Source organism: Megalops cyprinoides, chromosome 1 (genome assembly GCF_013368585.1).
Source record: "Megalops cyprinoides isolate fMegCyp1 chromosome 1, fMegCyp1.pri, whole genome shotgun sequence".
In the NCBI taxonomy this organism is placed as follows: domain Eukaryota; kingdom Metazoa; phylum Chordata; class Actinopteri; order Elopiformes; family Megalopidae; genus Megalops; species Megalops cyprinoides.
This window is the reverse complement of record NC_050583.1, coordinates 42,595,456-42,622,739: the sequence shown is the minus strand read 5'-3', so window position 1 is coordinate 42,622,739 and position 27,284 is coordinate 42,595,456. Positions and strand designations below refer to the sequence as shown.

At 41.5% G+C, this 27,284-nt stretch overlaps 1 protein-coding gene across 1 annotated transcript; it reads right to left on the bottom strand.

Annotated features, from left to right (window-relative positions):
* Positions 1 to 24,292: 24,292 nt before the first annotated feature.
* LOC118777925 (ADP-ribosylation factor-like protein 4D) lies at positions 24,293 to 26,826 on the bottom strand. The gene is made up of 2 exons (XM_036529189.1): positions 26,688 to 26,826; positions 24,293 to 25,539 (listed from the first exon to the last, which is right to left on the bottom strand). The coding sequence occupies exon 2, from the start codon at positions 25,394 to 25,396 to the stop codon at positions 24,794 to 24,796; it is 603 nt and encodes a 200-aa protein (XP_036385082.1). The 5' UTR covers positions 25,397 to 25,539; positions 26,688 to 26,826; the 3' UTR covers positions 24,293 to 24,793.
* Between the last annotated feature and the right edge of the window lie 458 nt (positions 26,827 to 27,284).

The following is a 27,284-nucleotide window of genomic DNA, read 5'->3' as shown; positions in this document are numbered from 1 at the left end:
GGAATGAATGATAGTGATGCACGAGGAATCCATTTTACATGTTTGCACTCTTCTAAACAACCATTAAGACCCTCCCTTACCCTCCATCCAGCAGTGTATGCAGCAAGCTCCTGTGTTAGTATCAAATTACCCAGTGAGGTAAAAATATGCTCCTCTTCCAGTCAGCTCACAAAATGGGGAATAATGTGGTGAAAGGGAGCAGGAGGCCATTTTAAGAGCTGAAATTACTTTTTGTGGCAGATGTGCGTTAAGGAGTTGACAGGCAGGTGGAGAGACAGAGAGAAAGCCCACAGCATTGGTGGCTGATGTTAGTGCACTCCTCTCCTGCAAGAGAAACAACCTGAAATGGACCCAATCAGGGGACGGGAGGAAAGGAGCGCAATTAATGTAAGTGCGGCCTCTTGAAGACTCTTTGCTCTCATCAGATGCGTGGGACTTTCATGAGATAGAGGCCTCACTGGTTCAGTGTTACTGGTTTAAATCACTGAGGCTGCTATTCATCTTAGCCATTGTGTGCATAAGGATGTATGTTTCTATGGTAGGTGTGTGTCATGGACCAGGATAGTGTGTGTGTGTGTGTGTGTGTGTGTGTGCATGTGTGTGTGTGTGTGTGTGTGTGTGTGTGTGTACCTGTGTGGTTATGTAATCCTTATCTGTAATAGGTGCGAAAATGGACATCATAGCTTTTCAGAGCTCTGATTACAAGAGTATGTCTTCACACACATTCATCCACATTTCCTGGGGCATCCATTGACTACATACAGCTCAAGAGTGCTGAGTTGATTTCTACTTTATTTTATGCACAAACTAATGTACCAGCAAATGTGTATGTATATACATACATATATATATATATATATATATATATATATATATATATATATATATATATATATATATATATATATATATATATATATATATATATATATATCCATTCAATTCACTTCTCGACCATTCCCTGCTCTTATCCCATATGGGACACCCCTGCCCCCTCCACCCACATCCTCCTCCTCCCCTACTCAATCTTCCTTTCAACATTTTTTGCTCCTTTGCTCTGTCACTCTCTCTCATTCTGTTCCTGTCTACTGATGTAAATACAAAACCGAAACAGAATACCCCACTCTTTGGTCTGTGATAGTGTCGCCTAAGCTGACATGTTGCACTCAGGTTGAAAGTACCCCATGACACTATAATATAATGAGAGGCATGCTGATAGACTGTACATTGTGCATGTTGTTGTAGAGCATGAATGATGTAGAATTCTTACATACATGATAAAACAAGATCTTCATTATAATGAGACCATAGTATTGCACCAACCATACAGCATGGACCAAGGACCAAGGTTATGTTGTCAACTGGGATTAAATGTCCTGTATGTTGTATGTCCTGGCCTTCTGACCAGGGGAGTGTATTGCTGTAGTATTCTGTGTTAGAGTCAATTAATGCTCTGTTATGGCTTGTATTGAATCTCGGAGCTCACCCTACAGCCTCAGGGTTTGTTGCTGAGGTAAATGAGCAGGGTTGCCTATTGGGAATAAAACTAGAATCATAGCTGTGTGATCCCCCTGCAGTGAGCCAAAACACAAGTTTTAGAGTACATTTGAAACACCACGCTTTCCACCTTGCTGGTCGAAACAAAATTGAACTCCCCACTGGTAGAAGAGTTTAATTTAGGCCCTATCTATTTGTGTTAAGTCCATCAGTCCATCATTTTCAAAGGAGAATGGCTCTATTTATGGTGACACAAAGGAAATCTGCTGGGGTGAGAAGGGAGTGGGGTTTTTTTGAGCATATGGGGCAGTTATTCCGAGAAAGCTATGGAAGAGTAGCACACCACACACAGGAGAGTGGAACAGAAGGTCCCAGGGGAGGGGGGCAGTAGGGTGTGGAGAGGGAGCACCCCAAAAGGAGCACACAAAAGGAAAGGCTTTGACCTTGAGCTTGTAAATGGTCACTTTTGAAGGGGCAGCAAGGAAATTGGAAATCAAACAAAAAATTTTATGGCCCTTTCAGCGAATTCACCAGGAGCTCTCAATTCGATCGCGTTTTTAAAGCAAAGCCCTGACGTGGAAAAGTTTCTTGCAAGGAGATACAACATTAAATGCACTTTTGAGCCTTTCTATATAACGTTTCCACTTCCTTACTCTAAAAATAAACCAAGTTCCACTTCAGGGGTTTGACCTGTAGATAATGACTGAGAATGTGCAGTTTAAGGAAGCTGCAACTTACTGTGGAGCTTTACAGATGCAGAACGCTGATACTGTAAACTGATAGAGAGGGAATTTCTGAAGCCAGGAAATGGTGGGGAGTTGTCATCATGGTACTGTTTGGATTTAAACTCTGATAAAAACATCCTAAATCTAAAGGAATGAACACACAGAGCAGATTTAGAGAGGAGTGGTGCTGCAGATGGGTGGGTGAGCTGGCCTCTGACAGTAGGTGTCATGCAGTTACCATTCCACCTAGCAAACACTGCCTCACTCCATCCTTCACTCCTTCTGCTGCTATAACAAACACACAGGGCTGTGGCCAGAGGAGCAGGAGGTCATGAAAATAGCCCTTTCTGTCACCAAAATATTCCTTAAATATCTTATTTTACTATAAAACTATTTTTGATTCAGCCACACCTCCCCTTTCAGAACTGCCTGGCTCCCTTTTCTCATTTTTTGTGTTCATCGGCACTAATGCAGGAGGTCAGATTCGCAGGCTGCCTCTTATATTTTTAGAGCATTTCCCGCCTCTATCCTGCCGGGAATTGAATCAAGGCCGCACATTCACTACCATGTGACATTTATATCCACGCCAAAAGGTGCTGAGTTGCTACACCACCAGCCCCCTGCTGAATGTAGTGAAAGAACCAGAGTACTGACTCTCCAAAGGAAAAACCTTGAGTTGATGGGGGTGCATTCAAATCCACAGTACACAGAGACATAGACACAGTATATAGATAGTGACCAATGTCTGTCGTTATGACCCCCCATAGATAGAGAAAGAGATAGACATAATCAGATATAATACACAGTGCACATACAGTACATGTGTACATTGTTCAAAAAGAGAACTGAAATCAACAAATGCCTTTGACAAAAAATGTTAGCCTGGTAACACAATATTTCACTGCCTACATGACTGAAAGTTTTGCTTGAAATGTTTTGAAATGTTATATCACCTCATAGTATCGGATCTAGGACAAGGGTGCAGGTGTTGTGTGTAGAGACATATCAGTCTCTCACAACAGTCATGTGAATCTGCACATTTTACCAGCAGAACATCTCGCCTGTGTCAGCCGTGTTTTCCAAACAAGGTGACTAGCAGCTAGAACAATTAGTCTGTCTGTTGTGCCTCTAGCAAACTCAAGTCCGCAGCCAAGAGATGAGGCAATGGAAATACTGTAAAATGAAGTGACTCAGTCAGGCTGTGTCTGTACATTCCCAGCAGGACAAACCAGGTGGAAGGGCTTTAGTTGTGCACCAATCACTTTGGGGCTGAGCAGAGACTTTCATCTGGGGTGTACCACTGAGTTATCGTTCCACTGAACTGGGGCTGTTTGTTAGTAGGGGCTGCAGGTGCACAGGGTCATGTTCTTTAGGAGGGGTCCATTCACATGATGGTCTTTCGAGGTTTGCGACATGCCCGTCCCTTTGTGTTTGCCCTGGCAGTACCTCAGATCCTGCCAGGGGGAATTTAAGTTGGTAATCAGGGTTACCATTGCCGAGTCCCCAACACTCCCCACTCCATGTGCCTTGCTTTCAGCAGATGGGCAAACGCGAGACAAAAGAGCACAGCAGTCCCCCGGATTCCCGCCAGGACTCGACATGAACCTTCTGAATGAATGAAGAGCCCCAGGGCAGAGCAGGGTCTGAGTAATTTCTTTGGAAGAGAGCGAGGGCTAAGAATAAAGGCAAAAGGGGGATGAAAACAAAGAGTACAGTACCATCCACAAAAGGACGGTTTGTAAGAGCCAACGACAAAGGCGGCACTCTGTAATCATTTTTTTTTCTCCACATGGATTCCCCTCTGTGCCCATGCCAGGGACATTGTCTCTCTCCCAGCCCCAGGCGCCACTCAGGCCCACGCAAAGCACTTGTTGGGCTGGAGTTACCTGGACTGTCAGCCAGCTACAGTTACACAACTCCTAAAACACATAAATAAATGCTCATATGACAATGAAAAACATTTTAATATATCATGAAATGTTGTTCAGCTCAAACATATTTGAAATATAGTAAACCAAAGGAGAAATATATTGCAATACACCAAAATGACAATAACTTACATATCTCCAATATATTGATTGAACTAAAAATATACTCTCAATATAGTAGTTTTATGTGGGTGTGTAAATTTACTGATGAAATGTAATATCTATAAATGCATATATATTAGTGTATATAAATATCAAAACAGTTCAATACATTCCGTATGTATGTATACATAATATATAAATTACATATATTGTACCATTGTATACATCATGGTACATGGTTATATAGACTGTACTTACTGCAATGTACACACACACACACACACTCAATTTATACAGGCACCATACAAACACATTCCAAGCCTGTTTTAACCTGAACAGGCCTTCATGACTGTATGCATGATGATATTGTTGGTGCCATTTTGATGTGTAATGGCCTCAGTTTTGGTCCATTACCACAGGGTTATACGTGTGTGATGTTTCCCGCCATTCATAAAAAGCAGCATTGGAAGTGATATGGTGGAGTGCTTGGGTCACTCTGGGGTAGGGCTCCCACTTCCTCATGTTGCATGGAAGGAAGCCATTTTTCAGTGACACAATCAAAGCCCCTCACACGTGATCACATTCCACATTCCTTCTTTTTTTTCATAATGGATGCTCCTGTAAACCCTTCTTCCACAGAGAGCTTTATCACTTCAAAAAAGAAAAAATCCAGTTTTTACATGTCCCTCCTTACTTTGATAATAGTAGTTATACTAGAAATACTAGAAAGCTCTTGCTTAGTATTAAAAAGAAAGCACACAAACGAATCTGAAATCCTGCCCTAAAATCTTGCCCTGAAAGTGAATGAGAGAATTTACTTTAATAGCTATTGCTATTATTTTCATCTTTTCTCTTTTGTAGTGTGAATATGTCAACAATTCTTCTGATGTAATAATGAATATAAAGAAAACAGCTATACATATGATTGACAAGCAAGCAAGGCTGGCTGTCCAAGTGATTACTTGAGCCAAGAAAGGTTTTATGTCATTTAACGTTATATTCATAAGAATTCTGCAACGACAGGATATTGGCAAAATATGTAGTTTTAGATGCCAAATTAACTTAAATTTGACTGAATCAACAGAACAGTAATATGCCATTGATGTGTGCGTGTGTAGATTAATGTCTATAATGAATCAAAAATAGATAGTCAATAAATCCACACAAACAAATATGCCCACTGCATGACTGCATTAGGAAAATTAGACATGTACAGATTGTCAAAGTTTTCCAATAACTTCTTTAACTGTCCGCAGCAATACAATACAGTGGTACCTTGAAGAAAAATGTAACTGAGCTAGCTACGGCGGTTATTCTCAGTTTGAAGTAGTTTCCTATATATATATATATATATATATATATATATATATATATATATTGTCAATAGTCAATAGTTCAAATAGTTCAAGACAGCAACCTGTGCGTACTTGGAATGGCCTCATATGGAGGGTTTGAAAACAGTGCACATGGCATCAGGAGCTACAATTCAATGTCCATCCATCCTTCAGGGGGAATGTCATGCAAGTATGTCAAAGCCCGGCAGTCAATGGGGATGCCTTCATTGTGAAGACATCAAACACCGTTATGTAAGGAAGGTTTGAATTGTCTGCGATGTTATGTTTTAACTGAGATGAGAATGCCCATGTAAAAGGAAAACAGCCAGCAGTCATGCAGCCATGGCAGTTCTCAGCATCTCCACTGGTGCCAGACCCAAAATATCCAGCAACTACCCTCATGTATGTCAACATGGAAACAGTCGCCGGGAATGTCAGTGGGCAGCATCTTCCGCCTCTGAAGCAGTGGCGGCTTTCACAGCGAGTCTCAGAGCAAGAGGACCAGTGCAGCTTAAGTCGCTTAACCTCTCAGAGTCTCTGCGCTGCGGTAATTTTCCTTCCCTGCTGGACAAAAGAGAATGTATTTCTTGTGAGTTACGTGGCAAGCATGGGGGAGGGGATGTAGTGGGTGCCACGGGCAGCTCCATCGTGTGGGGCTCTTGCACTCACGTGGGCTCCACTGTACACGTGCAGAACTCCTCTCTACATAGGCTGCAGTGACAAGCCTCAAGAGAAGAGGCTCTCTCACTTGCACACTCTCACACACATACGTATACTAACTACAAAGGGCTGGCTCGCCCACACTCTGAATTGTTAATGTCTCAGCAGTGAGCTCAGAAAACAAGCAGCAGGTGGGCAGGGTAACCAGCCTAAGGGAATGCATGACGATCTGGGATCAAGGAACGAGAGAGGAGAAGGTTTGCATGCACCCGGAGTGAGTCCCTCCGGTCCCCTAACACAACATGAATCAAGTTTCCCTCTCTGAGATCTTTTCAGCTTATAGAGATCTTCGTAAAAAGACAAATACAGTAAATAACGTTGCCCCTTGCTTGCTCTGTTACTCCCTCTCACCACCACAGAGATGTGCACAGCCTAGGGAAATCAGAGCACAAACAGCCCCCCACCCCCCCCCACCCCACCCCACCCCACCCTTTCCAACTCATTCCATCCCACAATGAAAATGTACTGTACATTCACAAAGCAGCGAGCAGTAATTGACCCTGTTCATTCTTGGAAGGATACACAGTCAGAGAGCAGGAGGCAGAAAGTGAGAGGGGTTGTGTATGTGAGCTGGAGACAAGCTTTCTGCACATATGCACATTCTGCAAATTGCTGGTTTCCCTTTTGTCTGCAAAGTTAGATGTACCTGCTTTTATTGCATCTTTGCTCAAGGCCTTTCTGTGTCAGAGCCAAAATTAAGCAGTCTTCATTAGCTTAATGGAGCAACAGTGGGCCATTATATATATACATTTATAGAGAGATCCTCTGGGAACTTACCCTAAGCATTTTGCAGACCCACAGAAAATAATTTTGTAATTATATGGACTATGGATGTAAAAAACATCCATAAGGCAGGTTTATTATGTCAGCTACACAGCATGAACTTTGTTCAGTGGCAATATTCTGTTACAGGAGTGATATATAACTGTTAGGATGCATCAATGAAAAAACTATACAGGATGGATTTTTTAATACAATGGAAATATTAACCATGACTGGCACTTCATCTGCCCCTAAAATACCACAGTGCCCATGAAATAAACAGAATTTCTGTATGCTGCTCTCAAAATCAGTTTCCTTCCAGAATACTATCAATAGCATGCTGCTGCCAGATTTTTTGAGCGGTTATTTTTTTCCATTAATTCTAGGGATTTCTGAGCTGTCCATGCTGTCCTGTACAGCACTAATCTCCTGCTGCTATGGCTGAGGAGGAGTCCAGTCCCCTGGGTAATCCAGACCCAGGATCAAGGGACCTCTGATGGGAGGCTCAGATTAACCACAGCCCAAGCTCAAAAACAAACAGAAATCCTCAAAACAACTGTCTTCATGTTGTTCCTTCACCTGTACGCAAACATTTGTCAGGCTCACATCACTTTCAGTCAGGGGTGTACTGGGAAAGAAATTTCAGCCTAGGACCGGCCCGGGGGGAGGGGGGGTTTCTCGGGAATGAAAGTATATTTGGCTACGATTCTCAAATTTTGTCTACAACTGAGACTACCTCTTAATTAGTTAACGTGCATGGACTTTACAAACAATTATATTGTTATGAATATACGTCACGTAGCAAGTTTTATATCACCATGTATCATATGCAGCTAGCTAGCCAGCTAGATACAACTTGGACATCAGTGGTCCTGAAGTTCCCTTTAACCCGCTAAGTAGCTAGCTAGCTAGCTAGGTTGCTTGCTTGCCTTGATAACGGCACACAGCTAACATTCAAAACTTGTCTTGTTTTATTTAGTTTTAATTTAAAAAAAACAGCAGTGACAATTCAATATTTTACTTAGGTTAGATGAGCGCGTTGTTGTAAAATTTATACAACTAAGCTCTGTCTGGACTAATTGTGACGTGACTTTGTCAGTGTCAAAGTAAAGGATTACATACAAATGTGTGTCATTGAAAACTGCTGTGTAACATGCCTTAACAGTGAAAGCATTCATGAAATTATGGTTTCTTGTTACTGAAATAAACATTCATTTCTGAGTCTTCCCAACTGAACCATTTCGTCAGATGACAGGCACACAGAGAGGGCCGGTAAAGAGACAGACAGGGCCGGTAAAAACTTCATGGATTTTTTGACGGTCCACCGGCCCACCAATGTGGCGGACCACTAGGATTTGTCCCAGTATGCGCGATGGCCAGTGCAGCACTGCTTTCAGTGGTTATTATGAAAGACCTACTTCTGTACTTCTCCCTACAGAGCTGCCTCCCTGCTGTGTCTCTTAGCAGTGTCAAGACAAATGCTATGCATCACATTACGGAGTGCATTTGCACTCCTGTCGCCTTGGAGGGAACACAATGGCTGTGTCCTCCTGTACATCCTGGCATGGTGGGAAAGGACATGAGCTTATGTTATGCTTGCATCTACCAAACCACCAGATTTTAACGGGAGGTGGGGAAAACTCATTTTGCATTACACTGTGAAGTTATGATGTCTTCAGATGGATTAATAAGGTATATGAGACTTTGCTTAGTGGTTTGTGTTTTTACTTGGTTACTGTACATACAGGTATTGTGAAGCTTGATGTGTGAGCATGATATGTTTGTCAAATCACATTTGAATACATCAGAGCTGACAACTGGGGACAGCTCCTCAGTAGTAAACCTCTGCTTTGTCAACTCAGTTCAGAATCCTGAATGGATTGGCCAGGATTGCTCTGTTGCTGCAGTTTCTGACAGCTTTATGTGGACTTGAGTCCCATGTGTCAGGGCTTCCATTAAAAATACATTTATACAGAAAGGTTTCTGCTCCCTCTCTGGTCCCCCCCCCCCCCCCCCCCCCCCCACTGAATTAAGCATAACCTGCGGCATAATTATTTAAATATTTACACTCAGTAAACAGGCAGCCTATTATTTCTGAGAGGCCCTGTGAGCAATGCAAGACAATGCAGCCATGCCAAGTCTTTGTCTTGAACAAATCTTGCTTCCTTTAAGAAATATGCTTATGTTACATTGGGTATTACAAATTCATTTTGTAGCTGATGAATGACTTTTGGTGGCATTAAAACCTTGACTTATTAAGTAACATGACTTTGGGGACTGGAAGAAACTATTGTCCTTTTCAATTTTCCTTTGCAGCCAAGAGACAGTAGTCATAACATCAGTTTTTGTCAGTGTCTGTGTTCCGTCTGGACCATGAAATACAAGAAAAGGTGTTCAGGTGTTTGCCCAGAATGCAGTCACTCCATTGTTTATCGCCTTCTGCACATAAAGCTAGAGGGGCTGTTAAGGTTGTGAGTCATATGCATTCCTTGCATATACCACAGAATTTTTTTTTGGAGGTTTTTTTGGAGGTTATAAAACACCATGCTTCTCTGATTGTAGGCTCACCACACTACACAGTAGCCTACACCTCTCTGGTCACCTAACTTGGAGTGATCACATTTATAACAATGAAAGTTAGTAACTGCAAGATTCAGGTAGGTTCAATGAACTCAGGTTCATTTTCAGGGCTATTATTGACTTTACACAGGCTTACATAAATAATAAAAGGGAGCAGAGGGAATAGAGACACATCTCTCCCATCCCCACAAAGACTGCCAGATTACATACATCAATATACACTGTGTCAAAATAAAAGTACCTCAATAAAGAATATTTCACAATATCTTCACAGATTTCTTAACAATGTAGAAAAGAGTATCATAATTTCCAAAATTCCAATTATGCAGTTTGAAGAGTATGTTTGAGCTGTGGTACAATTCAAAGACAATTATTGTGACATAAGTCAATTTCTTTTTACAAACCAAGGTTTAATAAACTTGATCATATCTTAAAGAGATGCTGTGAGACAGCTGATGTGCATCAGGCTGAGCCAAGCCAGATAACTTGAATGCATTCTAACACCTTCATGAAACCAGCGCTAAGGATTTAATTTTTCATTGCCATAATTCTAATAAAACAGATTAAATGTGTTTTAATTGACATGTCTGTTACTTCATCACATAATAACACCCACAAAACACTACAAGGTTGTTTTTTTCTTAGCAAAAACATTAATAGTTCACAGGTTATTCTTTTTCTCAGCATAAATTACATGTTTGCATCATAAAGACAAAATGTCCCCATAAACATTTCAGATTTGAATTGCCTCTTCCATATTTTTTCAGCTGAAATTGCTATATGAAAGGGCAAAGGATGTTCAAAAAAGAGGAAGGTTTGGCCCAGATTAAAAAACATGCTTTTTCTCTTTTTTTTATATCTTGGCGAGCCTTTCAGAAATTCCTTCCTCCTTTATTCCTTGTGGGAAACCCTGGAACAGCAGCATCAAAACAAAGCACAAATTATAAACAATGAGCAGAAAATGACCAGCCTTAAACTGAACAATGACAGTTCAACCTCATTCAGCCACATAATCAACAGTGGAACACAGCTACCACCCCTTCAGTAAATTACTGCTTTGGGGACCAGGATCTTTGGGCTCATAAACAGTAAACAGCGATGACCAGAGTGCTTCCCTGAACCTTCATTCTAGAGCACAGAGAGCCAACAACCAATGCAGAAAAAGCACACATCAGGTTTCTTAAAAAGGGCTGTTGGATTTATGGCCTCCCTACATTATTTCCTTCCCTAAAACTTTGCTGTCTTTTTCTCAACTCCTTTCACTTGTGATTTAAAACCTGTCTCAACTTTCAGTTTCAGCAGTATGGCGGTTTTATGGGCCTTGGACAAGAGTGCTTAGACAGGCCCCCACCTCTTGCCATTAACACCCCCACTGTAAATGCTCCTGGCCCTCTCACACCACCACAAACACCCACTGAATCAGCTCTTTCACACAGTTTATTTTTTTTCTCATTGCTAGGCCTTTAGAACAAGGCGCAGTGCAGTGTCAAAAGTACCCACTGCAACAAATGCCGTGCTGAAGATGTACTCACACTGTGCTATGTGCAGTAGGTGTCATTGTTTGTCATGTCATCCAAAGTTTAAGAAAATGTGTTTTCTTCTTGCTCCTGATCAAAGGTGGTGTTCAAATCAGGTTTGAAAACTAAATATCATGAAGCAGAACATGTCAAAACACCCAGTACACTGCATGATGTGGGGTAAAACACCAGGCCCTTGATGGAGCATGAGTTTGCTAAATACAACAATTTGTGTTTACCAGTCTAGATCAGATATTTGATGAAAGCCTTAGCATCAGTCTGATCAGTTACACAGTGTCAAAATAATGGATCCTAGGCTAATCTGGTCCTTGTTGCCACACCTGATTATTACGAGACAGTACACAAAAGTATGTATAATGATGTGGGAAGAAATTAATTAAATATTTAAAAAAACACTTATACTGAACTGCAAAGGATCCCTCAGTCTAAACTGTGGCACAGCATTATATGGGAATCCGAATATCCCAGAGCATGGTGTTATAATTCTCAATGCATTCTGTCTGCACCACCTCGACATGCCCACTGGTCAACAGCTAACCCCAAACAAAACATGCACCCAGTCACAAAAGCAATTAAGTCTCAACCACTGCTTCCAGAGGTCGCCCTTGGAAACTGGCCCATGGTTACTGTGGTGACAAACAAGGAGGACGGGGCTATTTGGGATTCTTGCCGTTCAGAGGGAGCCCCCACCCCACCCCCTTGCACCTTGGCTGTCTTTGTGGTTTCCTGAATGTGAAGAGAAAAAGAAACCCCTGTATTCCAGTAAAGTTCACACCACTGCCTGCTCTTGTTTCCCAGTCTGGGAACTCCACAGCACCACAGCTGTTTATCACAGCTGGAGAGACAGAATGTGCCTTGGTTCTGCTTACTGTGGAAACCTCACTGACGAACCTCACTATTGTGCCTACACAGTACATCTGGTTTATTGCACCTGTGTCCTTGTTTTGAGAAGCCCAGCCATAATATACCATAATATAACCATTACCGTAATATAACCATTAAAATTCAGCATCTTGAGTGTGTTCTTATTAACATAGGTTTTTACTGTTTGGTTAGTGTGTACTGTAGCAAGCTATGGCTAAAATAAACCAAACATAAACTAAAACCAATAACCGGTAAACAATAACAAATTGGTTAAGTTTGTATCTTATTTCTTGTAAACTTCAACTTATTTTCATCATGAAACCTAAGATTCAACTACTTCCAAAGAAACTGGGGAAAAAAATATGAGCAACCTTTTCTGCATCGGACAATTTATTAAGTTGACAGCTGGCAGGTTGTCAGCTATACTAATATATCTGTTAAATTCTGTTGCATGCTCAGAAAAGATTTTATCATGGTAATGTGGAGGGATTGAGTACTGAGATAATGAACTAGAATCATACTTGCAGTAGAAAATTCTGCTGTGGTGCCCTTCCTTTAGCTTATATGTATCCAAAAACTCTCCCTGAGGTGCAAGACGATACTGAGCAGGGGACTGCAGGACAATTTCGCAATATGATAGTATGGCACATATCGGGAAGAAGCTCTGCTGGAAGTACCCTGGCGGAAGAGCTGCCCCATGATGCGTGTAACATCATTTCAGAAACGCACCTGTCAGCCTGTGATTCCTCAGTCTAAATCCTCTTAATCCTACAAGCTCTCCCTCCCTGTGATCGCACCTGTCATTGAGCCAGCCTTCCATTCAATTGGAACAGAGGAGCGTCATGCCAGAGAGGTGAGATTTACACCCACCCATCAAAAAGCCCCCCTTCCTTATAGCTGGACCCTTATTGAGCAATGTAATGCTCACATACAGCATTTCAGTGCTCAGGGTGGTTTGCATGGGCCTACCCCAACTATTATGTGAAGTGTTCACAATGATGTTGTGTTGTGCTGTTGCAATGCTTTTACATACATAAACCCAACTCTTCCAGCCTCCTGCACCCAAAGGCAATGGTTCCTGGCTTCCCACTTAAAGAAAAATGGCACTACACAGCAACATCACATTGTTACAGACATTAAAGCAAGTGAAGCAAATGAAGAAACACTTAGGGTGACTGTAGTGGGAAATAGACCATTACCATATTTCACAGCCTTTGATGACAAATGGAAATCATGAGAGATATAGAAAGGTCTGTCCACACTGCTGGGACCTATTTGCAATTTTAACACTAATCACTAAACCCATCTTTGTGTCTTTTCCGCCACAAACAGATCACTGTTGAATCTTGAATCTTTTCCAATGGGATCTTTACTGCATGAGATTATTTAACCCCATAGAAGATTGAACTGGGGTCAGTGGGTTACAAGTCAAAGGCCACGTAATGCCTTTACTCAGAGTGCAAGTGAGTAAGGGCGTTATGCCTTTAATCAGAATGCAAAATAGATGTACTGCATTGCATGTTTTTTGCTATGCACACCAACACAGAGACCCAGCAGCAAAAACTAATTCAAGCAGAGATCAAGTGCTTAATGATCTCAAATGTCTTCTTTTTCATTCCACATTACTCACAGAAAAAGGTGCACATGCATACATTTTAATCCACTCAAGGCAAAATACGATGAGCAAATAGATGCTGAAATGATACACTATTGAACTATGGCTCTTATCCCTGTGAATAAATTTGTACTTTGACCTCCAGAGTCTTGGGACAACTTGTGGCTGCCAGGCAATTGAACCCTGTGTTCTACTGAGCCCCATGTACACTCGATTAACCGCTTTGCCACGGCTGGCTGACTGATCAATAGGTCATACAAAGAATGGGGTGAGCCAGGGTGTCCTGTTAAACCTACAGGATCAGGCTCCCGCTCAGAGGCTTAAAGTGCCCCCATTAGGGCTCTGCTCACAGATAATGTTTCACTGGCACACGAGGAGCCCAAGCTGAAACAAAAACCTTTCCTTAATTTTATCCAGGATGTCTGCTGCATTTACCCCTCTCATATCTGGCTGCCTGTCAAGGTAATGTGGAAGCAAGCCTTTCCTTTGAATACAGCACCCATCTGGATGGATACACATCAGCCTTTCCACCAATGATCTGAATGCAGCAAGTAAGTGGATACAATCACCTTGAGCACTAATGATTAAGTGACCCATGTCAATATACTTTGCAATTTGAAAAAGATAGGAATTTATTTTTCATTATACCAAAAGTATGTTATTTATTACATTTTAAATAATCCCTTTTAAAATCCACTTTCATGCATATGGTTTTGGAGGATGAATTATACAGGCAAGTAGCGATAAAATACATATAGTCTGACACAAGCTTTATTTTGACATATGTTAATATGTACGTTTTGGATATGTTCCTGGATTTTATGCTGTATATTTTTTTTTTTTTCAAAAGGGAATGTTCAATGGAAATAATTCAATATAACCAGTGGATTGTTTGGGTTCCCTTGTGTTCTTTTAAACCAAACCCTTCCATTAACTCCTTGCTAGTAGTAATAGCTCTGGCATATGTATCAAGAATCTCATCACAGGATGTCCCATTCCCAAAACATAATTCTGACTTTGCAGCCGTTGTCAACCACCAGATGTGTCAAGTTGTGCTGTCAGGCACAGGTAGGAGCAAACATTGGGTGGAGGGACAAGCTAGGAACAAGCCTTGGGTGATTGTATGAAAAAGAAACATACTTCCTGTGTCAGACCTGTAAAATCTAGACAGGGGATCTTAAATGAAAACACACTAACTCCTGCATGATTATGTCCTGTTCACTCTGCCATATCTCCAGTATCTCTGTGTCCTAGGGTGTCATGGCACCCTCCCCAGTGTCGTACTGCTAGGGTGTAAGCATGAGCTCGTCCAAAGGAAAAGCCACTATCATTCGGATGGAGAGGAATATGCTCAGTGAGGCCTCTGTGTTTCCCCACTGCTTCCCAGGCCTAAACCTATTTATGAATTTCATGCTTTGCTAGAACAAACTCTAGGCCTCCAGTCAACTGCCCTCAGCCCCAGCTGTGTTTGCACTGGAAGAGTCTTCACTTCACCTAGCCCCCTGGTTCTCACTGAGGATAGTGGTGTAACTGTTGGTGGGGAATCCTGTGATAGACTGTTAAATCTACCTAAATCCACAAAGTAGTTTTCTGTCTTGACCTCACACACTGATGAGTAAGGTATTGACACTGCCTGTAGTCAGGTATGCCCTGGTGTAGCTACTGTGTTTACTTTACCTCCAGGTGCACCTCAGCTCACTTTCTAATATGGCACTTGCCTGAAATAATGCCAACTATAATTTGAATATAGCTAGCTTTCAATATATCTGGATATCAGAAGAAATCAATGACTGCCAATGATGTAGGTGGGCAGTAGCATGTGCCAGCACTTCTCTTTTTTTCTGTAATAAGAGCTGGTGTAGGGGCAATGTTTAGAGGCTGACCTCTGATGCTGTTGGAACGCACACGTTTACCCAGTGTAAACTGGCTGAAATGAAATATCACCAACAGTTTCAAGCTGACATGTTACAGACTAGTTAGACCCAAATGTGGCCAGAGAAAACAGGGCAGAAACAACAAGCTTGCTCAAGTGGTCTCAAGGAACATATTCCAGCTGATGTGTCTGTGGAATGAAATCATTCAGCTTCGTAAGCTTCCATAATGTTTATGCTGCGGAAAACCTGCCTGTTTATAAAAGTGTGGCACAGTAGCCCTCATTCTTCTTCCCACATAGTGACAGTAGATTAGATTACGGCACTTCAAGTCAGTTGACACTAACATCTAGAAAACAAACTGACGAGATTAAATAATAGCTATGTTTGCTGGTGATATAATTGCTCAATGTCACACGTAATGCCCTGAAATTGTTCATACAGAAATAACTCAATATCCAAGCATGGTTGCAGAATGTATTAGGATTGCATAAATTCTGATAGTTATTTATAGAGAGAAATGTAGGGCACTAGGTCAGGATACAATGAATTATTGGTTATGTCTAAAAAACCTGAAATATACTATATCTCAGTTTAATGTGACATAAACATTGACTGTTACAAAGAAAGACTAAAAACAAAAATAGTGTTAAACAATTTATAAAAATGATATAAAAACTAAAACAAAGCTCAAACAAACAAATCTCAGTAATTTTCTACCATTTTTAATCTGTACATTTGTTACAATGATCATGTCCTTTTGTTGCTTTATGTATCTTATGTAAGGTCACTTCCAAGAGTGATGTATTTAAAGCGTTCATAATTAACTGTACAAGACCTGCAGTTTAGCATTGAAACCATGACCTTTCAGTTCTGAGTCCTAAGCTGTGACCATTACCCTAAGGAGTATGTGTTCCTCTGGATCTTTGGGATTTCTTAATTCTCAAACAAGATGACATTATGACCTCCATTTTATTACAACTGATTATTGTGACAGGAGCTACTCAGCACCTAGATCAATCAGTGGTAGGAATACCAGATGAATTGGGACTTACTGTTAGTCCTATATCACCAAAAAGCCCTCTCAAGATTTAATGGGCCTTTTTAATAGTGACATTAAAAATAAGTAGAGGTCATCTGCATCCAAACAGCCATGCAATTTTAGTAAGAAAAATATCATAGTGAGAAATACAATACATCACATTCAATTAGCATGTGCTTGCAGGCTTTCTTTTCAGAATCTCCAACAGAAGTACAGACTACCATTGAATAAGAAAGGAACAAGGGTGATATAAGCCCCTACATAGATGAAGCTGTCACAAAATGATACTAATGCAAAAAGGTATAGTTATGAAGTCTTTTCTCTGTTAACACTCTTCATCTTTTAACTAACAGAGATAATGTTCCCATCAACCTCTGCATAGGCTAAACAAATACATCAAAGTCCATTGCCAATGCTTTTTACAATACTTTTTTTGTACAGTTTACAAACAATTTGTTGTAAAATATGAAATCCCTGTTGTGTAATGTCTCTTAGAAATAAGGGGCCTTTGATTTTTTCAGAGGCCAGTGTACTCAAAATTAATCAAAATCCATGTGCCAGAACCACACAGCAAACACTGCTATGAAGTGCACTCTAGCAGTTTTAATGACTACATTCCTGAGACTAATGGCAGATGCAAAGCCATGGGAGCTCACAGCTTGGGTTTGTGTCTATACAGCGGGAGTCTCCTGAGAAAATTCTACCAGCAACTAGCAAGCGGGGCTCTCAGCTGTAGCGATGGGAATGTTGTGTCACTGTATGAGCACTGTATAGGTCTCACAGTAAACAATCTGACACATTCTTGCAGTGCTGCTACATGGCTTTAGATCACACACAACCACATAGTGCCCCACCAGATTCACTTCTATAGCTGAGAGCAGGCACAGGAATATTTTTGGAAAGGTGTGTGTTGGGGCATTTCCCAACAGAACGGTGAATTTGTCACTGTAACCTCCTTTTTAAGATGCAGCCCTCTAAGGATTGCTTTCCCACAACACTGGCACTGTATAAAATACCATGTTTTGTGATGACTGAAAAAAGGCTGCTATTCTTTTTCCATGAAGCAAGGTTGAGACAGAAGGCATATGCCAAGATAAACAGAGGTACAAGGTAAAGCACATGTTTCCTATTACATCTTTTACCAGGATTTGAGGCAAGGACAGCCTGTTGGTTCGCCAGCCTCGGGGGCTGATGCTGAATGACAACATGTGTGCTCCAGATTCATGGCAGGGCCCCAAACAGACAAACCCTGCAGGCTGTGTAAGGCCAGTGAAATAGAGCTTTCCAAGCCAATATAATTAGTATTAGTCTAAATGCCACAGCTCTGCCCATGTCATCAATGTTTGTCTATGCAAAGGCTTGTTTGTTCAAGTTGTTAATGCTGAACACAGAGTAATTGGTCACAGGTGATGGAGTGCTACTCAACAAGTGGTCGTGATATTCCCAACAAGTCTTTCATCATGAAAGAAATCCTGAAATGAACTCCCCAGTTCACACCCCAGTGACTAGTGATTTATGTGGTCCAAAAACAGTCACAGGATTTCATAACTAATCCACTATAATTAACAGATAAAGCAATCAAACAAACTGGACAGGAAGCAAAAAATCCCACTCGTTTTTGAACCTGAAGAGTGTCATGTGTATGCTTACTCAACTCAGCTATGACCCACCTCAGCATTGTTCAGTAAGGGAGTCAGTAACAACACAGCCCTGTAACAGGATCAGTGAAACACAGAGTATCTTTATTAAAGTGTCCCTAACCACTCCCAGGAACAGAAACAGCAGGCTTAGTGTGTTATTAAAAGTGTGTATCACCCCCAGACAGCTCCACCACAGGACACAAACCTGAAACCATTATAACCTGAGCTCATTGTACAAGGGGGAGGGAGAGGCTAGGCAGATTTTCTGGCACACTTTTTTTTGCAGAGCTGGAATAGAATTGTTTTTCTCTGTCTTTTCTGTCACTTTAGTTGTGTGGCTGTTCCCTGTGCAAGCCCTCCATTGTAAGTCATGTGCCTTTAGCAAATAATTGAAAAGAGATGCATGTTGTTAATCTGTTTGTCATGTAACTTTTACCTGAACTATTACATTTGCTCTGTGATTGTAACCTTAGCACTGAAGATGGCACATTGACCTTGCATGTGCATGCATAATTAAATCCAGTATATTTTTTTATATTGCCATCAAAGTTTTTATCTTTTTTGAGTGCAGTTTTCTTGTGTTGCATGCTGTATTATTACTGTACCTCAGTATTCTGTGTTTCTAATTCAACAAGGCTGGAATATTTATAAATTTATCCAGTAATATCCATAAATCAATAGCAGCCAATGTAAAGCCACCTTTAAATTAACAAGAACTCTTTCAATTCCACAAGATGATGCAGAACCTTAGAAAGCCACACATTTTCATTTCATGTCATAACTGTGCACTTTAACTTTTTGTGTGAACCAAAACCAGGACAGTTTCTGAAAGCCCTGTCCTTTTGCATTCTTACTGCTGTTCAGTAACTCACTGCAGCTCTGCCTGGCCATGTCACCATGTTTCCTGCTTCACTGGACACTGCTCCTAATAAGGCCACTGCTGGAATTGCAGACACACACATATTGACACATGTACTAGACAGGCTTCTCCTCGTTACCTGCCTTTTGTAAAGTAGAATCCACATACACTGTAAAAGCAAATCTATGCTGTCAGCGTGAACCAGTGAAGAAGTGTTGGGATAAACCTCTAAAGCCACCATTTTACCATTGTCGAGCTCTCTGGCTGCTGTGTCTGCAAACAACAAATCTTAAATAGACATGGCAGAATCTGACAGATAGGAAAACATAAAAAGAATGTGACATATTTCTTTTATCTTCAATAATCATTCATTCTCACTGAAGGCCTGGGTGGAATCTATTGGAGAAACTGATTGCTCAGCAGAATCATTTGTTACATCATCATAAATCTATTCATTGGGATTGGCTCCAGTGCAGTGTTAGGTTAGTAGGAAGCCCTTATTGAAAGCATTATCTGTAGTCTGCCACCCCCACAAAGGTTACAAATGAAATAAAGTCAGCCTGATAGAGGTCACCAACAGTAATGGAACCTTTTCAACCTTTCAGTGGTAGGGATTTTTACAATCCAAGGAAAAATTTGGATCACTACACAATGCTCCTCCACAAAATCCCCATCAGACCATCCAGCAGACACATATCCTCTTATCCACTAAAAGGAAATGAGGGTCTTGTCCCTTGTCTAAGAAAGATTGTTCCAATTTCACCTAAGGGTGTGCTGCATTAGCATTTTTAAACATTTCCTACACACCGCCATCTGTTATCAGAGCTGAAATAAACAGTTTCCTCTTATCCAATTGGTGCTCAGCTCTGAGTTACTGACCATCTCATAAACAATCATGAGTGACTTGATTAGGGAATTCTGGGAGCCAGACACAAAAATCTGCTGCTGATATGCTGAGGGCAGCTGCAGATGGAGCGTGGTTACCTCACCAGTCGGTGTGTCCCACCCCCTGGTTTGGCTAGGCTGTGAAGCTAATAAACCTGGCATGAAGCCACTCAGAAAATCTGTCGAAGTCTGCAGACACTTAATACACGGGCCACAAGCTTTAGCAGGAAAGCGTGTAGTGAACATTGTCACAACATTTCCACAACAATCCTGGAATGTTCACCAGACTTCACAAGCTTCCTGAGGTCATTTTTGTTTTTGTTTTTGTTTTGGGGTTGGGGGATAGTAACAGGAAGCAATCTGGCATCAGGAAAAAGAAAAGCCTACCTCTAATGAGCGTGACAGCCCTTTATGATTCTGCCATTAGCACTGAGTAGTGGCACGCATGCCTTCACTGATGCTCAGCCCATCGTCCCACGCAGGGTGATCCACCCGCCTCACTCCCTTCTGCCAATTGGTTTCGATAATAGGAATAATGCTACCACGGCACACGCAAAGTGCTGTTAGTTGTCAAATAGTGTCTGAATCACATGGCAATGCTGTCGGAACGTATTCTTTCAGCTCCAAGAAGCACTCTGATCTCCCACAGGTGCAAGCTTTTTTGACTGTTAGATCTTGACAAAGAGAGCCCACATGCTGCCTGGTTCTGGCCTAAAACTAGTACAGGCAGTACTTACCTGGCTGCGGCCACACAAGCAAATGAATGAATACAGGCAGTACTTACCTGGCTGCGGCCACACAAGCAAATGAATGACTACAGGCAGTAGTTACCTGGCTGCGGCCACACAAGCAAATGAATGATCACCATCTTGATAAACCAACAGAGGTAAGGCTCAGATGACTTGCTGTGGCATTTGAATTAATTTGTTGCCCAAACTAAACAGTTAATGAAGGAATGTCAAATGCAACAAAAGGCATGTAAATAAGAAATACAGGTGGTTGCAAAGGAACAGTCTGTTATTAGGTGTGGTAAAAAAGATGCTTAATTTCTCATGATATGCGAAGGGCTCATGCTATCCCTTGTTCACATAAAAGCAATCTAGGGGTAATTTGGAGGAAAACATACGTGAACATCCACACGCATAGGCCACAACTGACATCCCATCTGTCAGATTGACCTCCTTCCAGTTGTAGTCATGCGAACAATGGGGACCCCATTCCAACTGTCTTCCAACTAGGCCACTGAGAAGACTGGTGTGGTTGTCGACATGGTTGCACTTAGACAGTGCAGCTTCTGTAGAGCAGCACTAGGAAACTTCAAAGCCTGTGAACTGTGAATATGAAAATCTGATTTGGCCTTACTAAAACAATGTATTCAAACTCATTATAGGATATGTTCAAGGATATGGAATTCTGTTGTGTTAGCCTTTTACCTAACCAAACATAAATCCTGTGAAAAATCCTGTGGAAATATCAACTATTTGCTCCAAGGTAAATCCCAAAGAAGGACAATTGAGTATTTATTTATTGTAGACAGAGAGAGAATTGGGGCAAATGTTTGCATGGTTGTTTTGGAGCTGATAGTGATGGTGTCACCTTGTAATTGAGTGTCCCTGCAGGGTGCTCCACCTCTGAGCCCATGTGGGATAACCTTGACTGAGCAAGTAAAGTTAATGCAATCTCTCCATAATGTGTCACCACCATAGCCTCGACTGCTATCTCCTCTCCCCAGTGTGCTACATTACATAGCCATTGCCTGAGGTGAAAAGTATGGTTTGCTTTTTTCTAGCACTGATGTATTCGTCTGGGCCTGGGTGTTGACCAGAGAATAATATGATAGCACTTTTTGTAAGAGCTGTTCTCGATTGCTTTTTTAAGGCTTGATTCACTAACCATGAGACAATGTGACCGGAGTGCTAATACAAGTTCGGGAGCTGTCACAGTTTCGTCTCCCCTCAGTTCTTACTGCCCTTGTGATATCTTTACCCTCTGATGATGTTAGATGAGAGAAACCAGATGGGTTCTGAGACTAGCCTAATCATCAGGAGTGAATGTTTGCAGTTTGAACTGGAACTTCAGTAAAGCTGCAGCTCACTAAAAAGCAGATGATACATGGAACAGCCTGTAAAATGGTAGAAGCAGCCAGGAAGAGGGACTTAGAAGGCAGCACACATCACAGGGTTGGATCTTAACACCTTTTACGCTTATTACTAATCCAATCGGTCCCATGCCAAAGTAGTCAAGTATTACCAAAAGCTACAGCAAAATCAAATTCTTTGTTCAACTTTGCTTCTCCAACTTCAGTTCTGCCCAAAAACGGCACTGGTAATTAATATAATTACAGCTCAAACAGCTGGGATGCTGCTGTTTCAATCAAAGTAATTCAATTTGATGGTAGGGCAAGTGTTTATGAGCTCACTGGGGGTGGGGGGTGGTCAGTCGAATTCCTCTGTAGCCTGAGGCAGCAATCCAGGAGCGTGGGTGTAGGGAAAGGGCCTTGTAGAAAAGAGGCCCTAATTTGATTACAGTACAGGCCTTGCAACAGAGCTAACAAACCAAAATCCACTCCGGCACAAGTGCCGCTGTAGCTGTTTATTCTCTAGCTGTGACAACCCAAGAGTGGCAAGCTAACATGGCCGTGTAGCTCCAGGACACCTCAAATGTAAACAGACTTGGATCCCAGCAGCTGTGCATCCAAATCATGTGACTTTGATTCCATTTAGTCTTTTTGTTTCTCTGCAAGACTCATATTTTAGGAAGCACCTGTGCTGATACAGTGTGTGTGCTGCATAAAACTGACTACCGCAACACGCATTCAGTACAGGCTTACACCATGAAAACAGTTTCTTGGGGTTATGATAGATCCACACAGCTATGCACACATAAACTTTCACTTCCCCAACCTTCTTTGAGATTCTCCATACACCTTGCCAAAGCCTGCTTGGTTGTTTTCAACGAAACAATCACATCTGGCTGTCTACTGGTATTTTAAATCACATTTTACCTTGATCCATCCCCCCAACGGAGCTATGAGCCATTTCTATTACAAAAACAAAATCAAGTCAGTTTAAGAGGATTATGCAGTGTTGTTGTGAAAAAACATTAAGCACATTTCTTTTAACAGTTTTCAAAGTACATAATGTGTTTAGATTAGGAGTAAGGCACCACTTGGTGACATGGAATTGTGTCAAGACATCTGATAAGCATAATTGGTTTTCAGTTCACTAACTACCCCCCATCACCAACCCCCCAATACATACACACACACACACACACACACATATGCACACCAAAAGACAAAAAACACTAAAGATGTATTGATTTCTCCAACTGCGGCAGGGGAATCAGATATCTCAGAATATCTTGTTACAACAGGACCCTTGGCAATACTAAGAATGTTGTTTTCTATGATATGAAGGTCCTTTTCTTTTTGATATGTTTGTTGTCAGTTTCAACATACTCCATATGAGTATATAATTTTTACAGGACTCTACACATATGTCACTGATATTGTTAATATGAAAGGAGGGGGATGCATTCCTTTCTATATTTGAATGCTACTTAATTTGCACAGATCTTTACGACAGAAAAAACAGCATATTAGGGATTACTTTTTCCTTAAATAGGTCCCAAAAATTTTGCTTGGGTAAGTCCCAATTCTTTCAATTTTACAATGTAGTACTGCAATGTCATCACAGCAACAATGAGATTGTGGCTGGCTAAACATGCATGTTCTTCTCTTAATCAGGGCACAATGATGCAAAAATCAGTCTCATTGAAAAAGGCTTCCTTTAGTGCATGGATTTGGGAGGAGAGCTGTATCTAATCACTGCTGTGGGGCAGGATTTTGTATATTAATAACCAGAAATCCCTTTTAAATTAAAAATTATATCAGGTTTAAGACTGGAAGGGAGATTTTGCTCCCTTCCAATACTGTGTGAGTTTAAATGCTAAACAATACCTAGAAATACTTAAAACCCATGTTGACCCAGGAACCAGCCTTCCCATAGATAAGACAGTGAGTGACATTTTTATAACTTTCCTTTCTCAGTAGTCTGTGCACATGCACTTTAACCCTTCGGCATTCTTCCGGTATTTCAGCATTTTCTGATTTAAAGTAATAAAAGCCCAAACATCTCTTTGACCCACACATATTTGCATTTTCATCACCAGTCAAAGCTTCAGATATCTGCTTCAGAAACAACAGAAAGGCAGCGCTCATGTCAAAGTCTTCAATAATTTATTTATTCATAAGCATTACAAAAAATATGTACAGATTGTAAAAACAGTCCACTGTAACTACAACTTCATTTCTGTGATGTGACAGGATTTCACCTTAGACATTATGTCTATAACTACCAAAACAAACAGTACCTTTGTAGTAGCTCACCTAACATACCAGTGCTGGCATTCCTCCCCAAACCACAAAGCAGTGTTATCTTTGCTGACAGCCAAGGGGGGCTGTGATTTTTTTGTGATTCTGCAAAATCGTTATCTTACCAAGCTATTAGCCTCAATGCAGCTGTTTGGTTGAAATGAAAATTTTAGTCTATCCAACTTCATGGATGCCTGGGCTAAATTCTGCTGATGCTACGGCCTATTTGAGCAATCACATATTTCCTTAGATACAAAGGGCAGCTGCAGCGCAAACACTAGCTACAGAAGAAAGCGGTTCAATACTGCATGTCACTTAAAGGACAAATCCATTTTTTCTGACCTCAGGGCTAAGTGTTCCTTTGTTTGGCAACTTGCTGCAAATTCTCTCGTTTTAAAGGAACCTTAGCCGAGGTTCCAGAGTTTTGAAAAAGGGAAGGTCGACTGGGCGAATGGCTCATCTCTTCTTCTTGCTGTGTCTGACCATCTTCTTCCTCTTCAGAATCATCTCGTACAGTTTCTCCAGGCCAGGCTGCAGGCCCTGGCCATCAACAGCACTGCAGCCCTGTGCATGGTGCAGGGTGGAGGTGTTCAGTTCATGGAGGGCGAGCACCTTCTCCACCTCAGCCACTGACAGTGCACCAGGCAGGTCTTGCTTGTTGGCCAGCAGGAGCACAGGCACACCCTGGTTCTCTGATGTGCGTGTGATCTTGTGCAGCTCCACCTTAGCCTCCTCCATGCGCTCAGCCTCAGTGGAGTCCACCACGAAGACCATGCCATCTGTCCGCCGCGTATATGATTTCCACAAGGGCCGCAACTTCTCCTGGCCGCCCACGTCCCACACCTGGAATGTGATGGCACGTGAGTTGCCCACTGCCACCTTTATCTTCTCCGTGTTGAAGCCCTTGGTTGGAATGGTCTTGACAAACTCCCGCAGCTTCAGTCTGTACAGCAGTGAGGTCTTTCCAGCGGAGTCAAGGCCGATGACCACCACGTGCAAGGACTGGAAGTTTGGCAAAAAGGGCGTGTTGGGGGCAATCTCTGTCAACTGGTTCCCCATGGCAACAGGGTTTTTGTGCCTAGTTAGCAATGAGGTGGCAGCTTCCTTTGTAGGTGACTGTCTTTATAGGTGCATGGCATTCACACCTACTTCAAAGGTAGAGCTGGCAGACAGGAGGGCAGCTGGCTGGAGTCACCAGAGACCTTATCAAAACACAAACACAACATTTGGTTACAAATCACTTACAGTATAAGGGTTAAATATATCTGTTCAACTTCTTGGAATGCTATTAACCTTACTCTGTATGCAAGTACTTAGTAAACTTAGCTACATGACTTAATGTGTTGCATATAATTACATATCTCCCTCTTTAGTAATTATAATTTCACTTTTTGTCCTCACGTAGTGACAGAGGAAGTGGCTATCAAATTGTTTAGTGAAGTATATATGCAATAATCCCCGAAAGTCAAGCAACCATAAAGGACAGACAACATTATTACAAGAAGAAATAGCTTGGTTCTAAAGTCTGCAATAATATAGCAAATCTATATCCACACCTCAGATACGAGTAGGAAACAGAAGGTTAACAGTCTGCAGGTATCAACAACTGCATAATTTTGAATTTTTCACCTGATATTTATCTAATATTTTTCATCTAACCGACAAGAGATAAGCAAAATTGTCAAAAACAATGAGGCGAATTTTGTTCATTTGGGAGACTGCCGGTTGTTGTGGCTTATTCGCTTCTGGAATCCTCTTACAGCACCAAATCGTAAGGCGGCAGATGGATCTGACGGCTTAAACAGTAATGCGAAGGTAGACGATATCTACGAATTATCCAAAAACACCGAATTCTCTGATTTCTGTCAATTATACCATTTTTCGATGTCATGATCTGTTTCAATTTATGGCATTGCTATAGTCAACACAGAATCTATAGCTATGATGCATAGGATGCCTTATTAATACTGTATCGAGAAATAGGCTATTATCATTCAAGTCAACATCGCCAAAAATTATAGTGAAGGCACATGTAACATCGATTATGTTTCATGCCTCGATTCGCTAGCAAAAGCAGCTCCCCTAGTCCAGAGAACGGCTTCGTGCAGTCGAAGTTTCCGTTGGAGTAAACGAAATAGGTATATAACATCACTGGCAGTTATAAAATACATCTCGTAGTTTCCGCAGCAAAACAAATGACAAACATTTAAATCACTTTATTGATGTTACCAAACACTGCAGTGTCCTAACGATGCCTGCTTACAAATATGATGGCATACATTTGAGCACAATATTGGGGTGTTTTTATTCCCCTCCAAATATTTATAGGTACAAATTTAAGTACACTTACCTTACGATCTATCTTGTATTGACCAATAAGACATCGTTCTTCTGAAATGCGATTAACAGTCCTTTTTATGCGTAGGTACACCGGTAATCCCAAATTCTGAGATTTCGACAGGTCTCGCGTACATCTCCCCTCCCCGGTATCATCTGATGAGTTGTGAGGCAGGGTAGACGGAACACAACAGTTAGAGCACAACCCCCGAGTGACGTAGCCCAAACATGCTACAAAGAATCCGCTGCTCCCTCCGACTCCCCTAGGCGGGATCTTAAAGGGGACGCATGATGTTTATCAAATGCCAACCTTTGTGAAATCTGCGTCCAAAAATAGCCACGGAATAAGCGTGTCTATTCCTCTTTACATAATGCACGGAATATCTCCCCCGGGCCCAATCGCAGTGTGGATGTCACGAAGATAGTACAAACTGGGGAGAATTCACAATCTGATAAATTCGGGGATTAGTCAAAATACTACACTGGAATATTTTCAAGCCACACAATATTTAAACACTTAAGTGTAGCACAACCCGTGTCATTGTTCACCTTTAAAAATCAATAAACAAGAAACGATGTCCGCACGACGTGGAAATTACATCCACTGTGC